The following is a 9,507-nucleotide window of genomic DNA, read 5'->3' as shown; positions in this document are numbered from 1 at the left end:
CCGCAGTTGCGTGATGCACGCTGGGCCTTGTAGTTCGTACGTAGAGTCCTGGCAGCAGGGGCGTCGAGGGTGAACTGCATTTCCCAGCTCTCCTCGTGGCGGCGGCCGTAAAGCGCGGCGGTCGAACGGCCGGTTCCGGCTGAATGTCAGTGCGGGGCTGTGGGCCGGATAGGAAGGTGGTTGGTGGTGTCCCCGCCACCCCCTTCGTTACCTCCTCCGTTTCTGCCGCCGCAGCAGGCGTCCAGCCGCTCAGCCGCTCGGGCATGAGACCGTGAAGCAAGCAACGGGCCAGGGCCGCCGACATGTTTGGCCGCTCGCGGAGCTGGGTGGGCGGGGGCCATGGCAAGTCTTCCCGCAATATCCACTCCTTGGACCACCTCAAGTGAGTGTATTGGGGCAGAGGGGGGAGGCCGCGGGGCTGGACGTGGGGTTGGGGGCGCATAGCCCTGGGCCGGGGGCGCTGGGAAGTGTGAGAGCGGAGGCGGAGGGCTGAGAGAGGCGCCCGAGAAAAGCTGTGTGGTAGTTAAGAGCTAAGGGCTCTGCGCTCAGGGCGCCTGTGTTTGAACCCTGACCCCGTAGCTCCTCTCTGTGTGACCTTGGGCAAGTCGCTTGGTTTCTCAGAGTCTCGGTTTTTGCATCAGTAGAGTAAGGGGATGAGATTTCAGTTTACGGATGCAGATTTCGTTCTTGCCCGGGTCGGACAATGGGCACCAAGCTTCCCCGGGGTGGTACTTCTTAGGCTGGACAGCTTGGGGGTCGGAGGTTTGGATCCTGGAGTCAGAGACATGTGGGTTCGAATTTAAGTGTGTGAATTTAGGCTTCTGTTTCCTCAGTGGTAAAATGGATATAGTGACAGCCCCTGCTTCCTACCATTCTTTTGTGGGTAGAATAAGAGAATGTACAAAAAATTGGAAGCTTGTCCAAGTGCTTGATAAAGGACAGTATTTTTTTTTTTAAATTAGTTTCTTAGGAGAGTCTAAAGAGGGACTGTCAGAGTAGAGCTTTGGGTGAGGACAGGTGGCAGAGGTGGTCCTGGGAAGCAGAAAGAAGTACAGAGTGGCTTTGCAGTCAGATCTGCATTCAAATCCTGATTCCACCATTTAATGGCTGTGTGACCTTGGACAAATTGCTTCACCTCTCTGAGCCTCTGATTCCTCATGTGCAAATGGGGGTGACGAACATTGCGCAAGGATTCAGTAATGCTGTTCGTGGAAATAGATCGATCCGCTGTCTGTTATTCAGTAGGTGGCCAATAATGGTAGCTGTGTTTATTAGCTGGGCAAGGGCTTCTCAGACCACCCTACCTAAACTGCTTCCCTTACCCCAATTCCTTTCTGTTAGAGCTTTCTCTTGATTTCATTCGTTTGATTCATCTCCACTATCTGCAGTTACCCTGTTGTTGTTGTTGTTGTTATTTGTTTTTTTTTTTTTTTTACTACTTTTCTGTTTTCTCCTAACCTGGTACCTCCAGGAGGCCAGAGAACTTGTTTTGCTTACGCCTGTATTCCCAGCATCTAGCTCTGTGCCTGGCACACAGTAGGAGCTCAGTGGATACTTAAAGAATGAAAAACATGGGAGTTCTGCTGTGGCACAGTGAACTAAGGACCCGGTGTTTCCGCCGCTGTGGTGGAGGTCACAACTGCAGCTCGGATTCAGTCCCTGGCCCTGGAGATTCTACATGCTGCAGGTGTGGCTGAAAAAGAAAAAAAGGAAAAAAGAAAGAGAAAAGAATGAAGAAAATGAATGAATCGGGGAGAGGTGTAGAGTATGCAGGCAGAGCCCAGAGCTCAGGGTGTGTGTGTGTGTGTGTGTGTGTTGCCGGAAGTTGAGACCTTTGAGGAGGGAACGGCTTTGGGGAGGAAGATATAGTGGGGGTGGGGGGGATAGTCAACCTTTTGTGGTAATCAATTGGTTGGTTTCCAGAAGGAGCACCCAAGATTATTAATAGAAAACGGGTGGAGGAGGTGGGAGACAGGGAGCAGTAGGAGGAAGACAGGGGCCTCCGGAAAGAATTGGTGGGAGGCAAGTTAGGTAGGGGCTTCTCATTTGGCAGGGAGCAGGGGTGCTATAATTCCAAGCTGTATCCTTTCTAGCATGCAGCAGGCATTTAATGTTTGTGGGTCTCAAAGAGTGGGGGGCAGGAGGGATTGTTATGTAGTGAGGAATGGTTTGGGGAGGTGGCAATGAGAGGGGACAGGGAGAGGAGAGAGGCCTAGGTTCAGGAGGGTGTGTGTAGAGAAGCAGGAGTCTTAAATGGGAGGGCAGCTGGACGGCAAAGGGAGAGGCTTGAGGACTCAGGAATTTAGAGAGTGGGTGGATGAGGCGGAGAGGGGAGGATGGTTATCTAAGGAGGCCAGGCCTCTTGCCAGCATCCAGGTACCTGCAGTCTCTCACTAACTCTGCCTGACTCTAGCCCTTTAGTAATTATTGAATGCATTTTCGGTGCCAGGTGCTTGTTAAGGGCTTCCTGTGTCTTATTTCCTTCAGTCCTCACAAGTCCCATGAGGTATAGGAAGGATTATTGTTACCATTTGATAGAGTAGAAACTAAAATCCAAAGAGGTTAAATCACTTGCCCAAGGTGGTAAGAGCTAAAATGTCAGAGCCAGGATTTAACTTCAGTGTTTGCATCATTACACTGGTTTTTGTTTTTTGTTTTTTTTTGGGTTTTTTTAAATAAAACTTTCAAAAAGTGAGTTTGGGAAGACATTCAGCGTGACTGAGTTATTTTGCCTAATGGGGCATCTTTGCTGTCCAACCAACCAGGGAGGGAATGGTCCAGGTTCTCAGGTTCCTTTGAAGTGTCAGAAACTGCCCAGGTTCATTGTTTAGGTCACAGGGCTATTAGGTGCTTTTTGGAAACCGGAGCTGCCTGCCCTGGATCAGGCAGATCAGCTTAATCCATATTACAGGCTGAAGAACCTGGTGATGGGTGTTTTGCTGTGGGGCTTAGCAGATTCCAAAGTGATGGGAAGGAGCACCCACCATAAACAACTAGTGCCCACTCCGCGCGTGGCTCTGATGGGAGATGTCCTGGGCCTTGAGTACAGAACAGCCCATTCCCTGAGGGAGCTCACAGGCTGGCGGGGGCGACAGCCATAGAGCTAGTGACTCTGCAGTGTGACAAGTGCTGGGATCCCTCTAGGTTCATGGTTCTGCGCAAACCCCTCTCGGAAGCTCTCGGAGAGGCAGCACCAGAGCAGAGTTGTCAAGGGCAAGCAGGGGCCACCGTGTGGAGTGCAGCATGTGAGAAGGCGACCCTGGGGTTTGAGGAATGTCGAGGTGGGGCTGGTAGTTGTGGGAAACAGGACTGGAGGTGGAACAGGGCTTGGGCTTCCTCTGATGTGCACGGTGCCTGGGACTGAGGGGTTTCCCAGGACATGGGACGGGACTTTCAGTGCTAAAACTGGGAAAGTCCTGGGCAACCTGTACAAATTAATTACCCAGTGACAAGTGACAATTCCTAATGCATTCTTGCCCTAAGTGCGACTAGAGAGAAGAGATTAAGATAGTTAAACGAATTTATCTTTTTTATTTTTTTTTAGGGCTACACCTACAGCATATGGAGGTTCTCAGGCTAGGTCCAATCAGAGCTGTAGCCGCTGGCCTACACCACAGCCACAGCAATGCAGGATCCGAGCCGAGTCTGTGATCTAGACCATAGCTCACGGCAACTTGGGATCCTTAACCCACTGAGCGAGGCAGGGGATCAAACCCTCATCCTCATGGATGCTAGTTGGGTTCGTTAACTGATGAGGACCATGGGAACTCCCTAAATGAATTTAGAATCGACCGTTTTGGGAGGGGGCACAAAAACATCTGGGAACCTTTTTCCTCTTGAAAAAAATTTTTTTTCTTTAAATTTTTTGCCTTTTTAGGGTCGCACCCACGGCATATGGAGGTTGCCAGGCTAGGGTCGCATTGGAGCTGTGGCTGCCGGCCCATGCCACAGCCAAGCAACTCGTGATTTTAGCCGTGTTTGTAACCTCATGGCAGTGCCGGATCCTTAACCCACTGAGCGAGGCCAGGGGTCAAATCCGCATCCTCATGGATGCTAGTCAGATTTGTTTCCCCTGAGCTACAACGTGAATGCCTCTTGCCCTAATTCTGATCACCTTTGTGTGGGTCGCAAGATTCTTGGCTGCCCATGACATACACCCAGCTGGAATTGCCTTAAAGCCCCACATGGGATAGATTGGCTCTTGCCGCTGAAGTCTGTCCCAGCAGAGCCACGGGTCTGGGTGTTCGGACGAGCCATCACTGACTGCTCTTCCTGGTTCTTGTCTCTGCTTTCTTCTGGGTTGGTGTCATTCTCAGCAGGCTCCAGGCGCACATCTCATCAGCTTAGCCACCACTGGGAAAAAGAGCTTCTTTCCCTAATATTGGTGCAGAAGTCCAAAAGTGAGTGTCGTTGAATCAGCCTGGGGTCTCCTGCCCTGCCCTGAGCTAGTCGCTGTGGCAAGGGACTGACAGAGTGCTCTGACTGGCCCTTCCCTGGAGCTGGAGAGGCATGAGCTCCTTCCAAGCTAGTGGGCATAGAGCGAGAGAAAGGGGTGGTTCCATGAAGGAAAGTCAGGGAGAAGAGGAAAGTATACCCAGCAGTTCCCCTTCTCTTGGTATATTCAGCTTTTGCCTAAGATAGTGCTATTTTATTTTTAGAGCTTGGGGTACGATATTGCCAGGTTCATTTTCTTAGAATGTCATGGTCATCATAGCACTTGTGGTGCATCTGAGGCACCCTTTATGTCAAGTCTAAATTTCTTCCTGGAGTTCCCTTTGTGGCTCAGCGGTAACCAACCTGACTAGTATCCATGAGGATTCAGGTTTAGTCCTGGCCTTGCTCAGGACATTAAGGATCCAGCATTGCTTTGAGTTGTGGTGTAGTTTGCAGATGAGGCTTGGATCCCGTGTTGTTGTGGCTGTGGTGTAGGCCGGCAGTTGCAGCTCCAATTAAACCTAAAGCCTGGGAACTTCTATATGCCACAGGTGCAGTCCTAGAAAGCCAAAAAAAAAAAAAAAAAAAAAAAAAAAGAGAGAGAGAGAGAGAGATTTCTTCCAGGCCCTCTGAGCACTCCAGGCTCTGTTCTCACTCCTCTAGCTTGGAGCACAGATGATAGCCTGTGAACCTGGCTGAGGAGCTGAGCACTCTTAGGCAGACACCCATTTAAATGGGGTCATGAGGGATGAGTGGTTGATTCACAGGGCAGGGAGGAAGGGGGATGCTGCAGGAGAGGAAACTGTGTTTGAGAGGCCTGCAGGGAAGAGATGAGGTCATTTGGTGAGGGGTGCATGCAGGGCAAGGGGGAGTGAGTAGGACAGAGAGCAGAGCCCCGAGGCAGGAGAAGTCACAGGGTCTGTAAATCCTGTTGAGGAGTTTGGACATTGGGCTGAGATGGTGGGGAGCCGTGTGCTGTGGTCTGGTCGAAGTTTGGAGAAGGACTGGAGGAGGGCCAGACTGGAGGCGGCTCTCCCCTTAGGCGCTGCTTCTAGTAGATGAGGGGAGTTGCCTGCTGTAACTCAGGGATGTCTCTCATGCCGATTCATGGTGCTGGTCCTTCTCTCTCTTGTTTTTACATAGCCCTCTCCTGACTGCGTCTGTGCTCGCTCCTGATGCCCAGCGGTATCCTTCAAATGCCAGTTCCTCCCTAAACATCTCCCTGGAGACTTCAGCCAACAAGAGGTTTTTCCATCATCTCTGACTTCTCCTGTTCTTGCTCTTTCTGCCCCATTCAGCATGTTATCATACAGTCCTCTTGTTGCCGTAGAGTTAGACCAGCTGCAGGCTTTGCCCCTGCTCTTTGGCCATGCTTCCTCCAGCATGTTCTTCACTGTCAGAATTGGTCTGACTTAGATAGACATTTGTCTGTTTCTCCCCGGTTTCAGCGTAAGCTTCATGAGGACAGAGACCTGGGTGGCTTGTTCACCTGGGGATTGGCAGATGTCAGCACAGGGCGTGGCACATAGTAAAGGGTCAGCAAGCATTTGTCACAGAATGAATGAAAGGGGCAGATTCTGGCCAGACTTTTTTTTTTGACAATGGTCTGCTCCTGCCCGTTTGGTCACAGTGCCTGTGCTGGAGCTGTGACTTCTTCTAGGGCCGAAAGCCCTGCTGCATCATCCTGTGATTGCCAGCTCCTAGGCACCTCTGACCCAGCCTCACTCGCTGGCCCAGTTTGACATCTTTCAGAAGTGATTCATCAGGAGAAACACCACCTGTAACACCTCTTCTCATCCCCTAGTACAATTCCACCCTGTGTGGACCACAGGGCTGGATGCTGACCAAGGAAGTTTTTCAAGACACAGCATGGGCCCCTCCAGGAAGTGTCTGTCCTGGTGCTGAGCAGGCCAGACAGACACAGGATCCATGCCCGCCCACCCTAGACGTTGTTATTTGGGGGTATGTGCACCGGGGGTGGGGGTGGGGTGGATTTCTAGTCCCCCTAGGCCTTCCTCACACTAGCTTGTGGATCCATTTCAGTATCTTCCAATTGAAGCATCCTAAGAGGCATATTATGATACAAGTCATAAAACTTGTATGAACTTGAACTTGTATGTCTGTCTCTGAAGTCAACGTGATTATTATTATTAACCATAATGGTTTAACTTGAGAAATAAGTGACTCTCTTGAGAAAGCAGGGTCTGTGGAGGAGGGGTTTGTTTATCACCATCCTTGGTGACGGCCTCTGCTGTCTCAGTTGCGCATTGGTAAAGGGCCGTCTCCAGGCATTTCCACCTCTTAGGCTCGTCTCTCACAGTTGACTTTGCTCGTGTGTAAAAGTCTGAATTTGGGATTCTGCCTTTCGCAGCACGGCTGCTGGAGATATGCTCATTCTGGCTCTTTTCCAAAGACATGGAATAAGGGTCAGTGATAAGGCTTTGCCTTAAGATCTGATAGGTGTTTTCGTGCCGCCCCCCCCCCCCCCGATGCCTTTTTGATTTGTTGTTTATCTATTTGGTTATCTTGTGTGCTAGGCATCCATAACTTCATGTGAATGCTTGACTAATAGAAGTGTTTAACTCATTGTTTGCATCCCCTACACTGTAAGGGTTATAAGCAAGGGGTTATGAGGTCACCTGTCCCTGTGTTGGGACTCTGAGCAGGTCCTAGTTCCCCAGAGCCTCAGCCCGGCAGGATTGTTTTGAGGGCTTAATGAGTGAACACACCTTGAAGCACGCAGAACAGGGCCTGGCATTAGGAGGCTGCAACTGTTTTGATGGTGATGATGATGATAAGAATGTGCCCACATAAAGTTTGAGAAAATGTTACCATTGTAACAGGTTTTCTTTTTGGTCTTTTTGCCACTTCTTGGGCCGCTCTTGCAGCATATGGAGGTTCCTAGGCTAGGGGTCCAATTGGAGCTGTAGCCACCAGCCTACGCCAGAGCCACAGCAACTCGGGATCCGAGCCACGTCTGTAACCTACACCACAGCTCATGGCAACGCCGAATCCTTAGCCCACTGAGCAAGGCCAGGGACTGAACCTGCAACCTCATGGTTCCTAGTCGGATTCATTAACCACTGCGCCACGATGGGAACTCCCACCATTGTAACAGTTTTTATCATTGTAAGAGAAAAATCTGTCACTCTGTCCTTGGAAACTTACCAGAGATGGGCCAGGCAGCCTTGTGCACAGAGAGGGTCATCCTAACACTGTTGATCATCTCAACAATTGGGAATCCAGTGCCCAGTAGAAGAGGAACTGCCTTGCCGTCCTTTCAGTGGTGTACCATGCAGCGATGATTGATGCTTGCGAATAGTTGCCAATAACAAACACGCTGTTATCTTAGCAGGAACCCAAGACTTGAGCCCAACTATGCAAACATCCAAAAAGGAAAAAACCCCGGGGAAGTACATTGCGACTCCCACAGCGGCCGTCTCTGGACAGTGGATTGATAAGAGCTATTTCTCTTTTTGTGGTTTCCAACCTTTCTAAAATGAGGGTTATGTTTAAAACCAGAAAGTTATTAAACTATATTAGTACCTCTGAGGCAGTGAATTACTGGATCTTCCAAAACTGTGGAATTAGATGCAGCATTAAAATATTAAATCTATATCCATTCAGCTTTCTTTTTCCCCCCACTGCATTTAAGCAAATGAGTCCCTTCCTAAAACACTCCCTAAAACAATGCTCTCAGGCACCGTGGGGGCGAAAAAATAAGCCAGTGCTGGTATCATCCTCGTAGAAATTTAGAGCTTGAAATCTAGTGGGTATTCATCCACCAACAAATTTAGAAAGTGAATATTTTAAAACACTACCATTTACAACAGCATCAAAAAAACCCCCATCAAATACCTCTGAATAAATCTAACAAAAGATGTGCAGGTCCCCATCCAGCACACACTGAAAAAACACTGAAAAAATGTACATGTCTTCGTGTTATACTTTCAAAAAGATAACCATTCTCTCCATAGTTAGCTGTAGATTTAGGGCAATTTTTTTTTTTTTTTTATGCTTTTTAGGGCTGCACCTGCAGCTTATGGAAGTTCCCAGGCTAGGGGTCAAATCAGAGCTACAGCTGCCAGCCTACACCACAGCCACAGCAATGTGGGATCCAAGCCACATCTGCAACCTACACCACAGCTCATGGCAACGCTGTATCCCTGACCCACTGAGCGAGGCCAGGGATCAAACCTCAATCCTCACGGATACTAGTTGGGTTCGTTTCTGCCGCACCACAACAGGAACTCCTGATTTAGGGCAATCTTAAAGGAAATCTTAGCAGGTATTTCTGTAGAAATTGAGAAGGTGATGTTTAAATTTATACGGAAATGCAAAAGGCCAAGAATAGGCAATATGATGAAAAAAACCAAAGAAGTTGGAAGCCTTATGTTATCACATAGCAAGATTTATTATAAAGCTGTGGTAATTATATAGCATGGTATTAGCACAAAGGTGAACAGATTAGTGGAACTAGAGCATCCAGAAAGAGTCCCATGTGTGTGGCCACCTGGTTAATGACAAAGGTGACACTGAAGTGCTTTGGGGAAATGAGGACCTTTGCAGTAAATGATGCCGAGTCAACTAGACAGCCATACAGAGAAAATGAATTTTGGCCAATGCCTTACACTGTACACAAAAATGAGTTTCAGATGTACTCTAAGTCAAAACATGAAAGGTTAAAAACAGTAACGTTTTTATAGAAGAAAACAGCCTTTCTTCATGACCTGGAGTAGGTAAGGATTCTTAAGGTTGATACAAAGAACACTGTCCAAGGGAAAGATTGATAAATTCGACCACATTACAATTAGGAACTTCTGGATTTTCCTGATGGCTCAGTGCAAAGATCCAGGGTTGTCACTGCTGTGGCTTTACAGCTGTGGCTTGGGTTCGATCCCTCGCCTAGGAACTTGTGCATGCTTCGGGTGCAACCAAAAAAAACAAATAAAATTAGGAGCTTTTGCTCATCCAGAGCCCACTGTGAAAATAGTGAAAAGGCAAGCCACATTCAGAGAAAATATTTACCATATGTATATCCAGTAAAGGATTTGTGTTCAGAATATATACTCC

The 9,507-nt window shown here is 48.8% G+C and overlaps 1 protein-coding gene across 19 annotated transcripts in view; it reads left to right on the top strand.

Moving 5' to 3' along the window:
• Positions 99-9,507, top strand: part of CLEC16A (C-type lectin domain containing 16A) — a 220,211-nt gene continuing 210,802 nt past the window's right edge. For 14 of the 19 annotated variants that reach the window (XM_021086621.1, XM_021086630.1, XM_021086618.1 and 11 more), the window contains exon 1: positions 100-382. In XM_021086621.1, coding sequence (XP_020942280.1) covers positions 303-382 — 80 coding nt within the window. In that variant the 5' untranslated portion in view covers positions 100-302. Of the gene's footprint in view, positions 383-9,507 lie in introns of all 19 variants that reach the window. The other 5 variants (XM_021086617.1, XM_021086624.1, XM_021086628.1 and 2 more) reach the window with 2 other exon arrangements.

This window comes from Sus scrofa, chromosome 3 (assembly GCF_000003025.6).
Source record: "Sus scrofa isolate TJ Tabasco breed Duroc chromosome 3, Sscrofa11.1, whole genome shotgun sequence".
Taxonomy (NCBI): domain Eukaryota; kingdom Metazoa; phylum Chordata; class Mammalia; order Artiodactyla; family Suidae; genus Sus; species Sus scrofa.
This window is presented reverse-complemented; position numbering and strand designations above follow the sequence as displayed.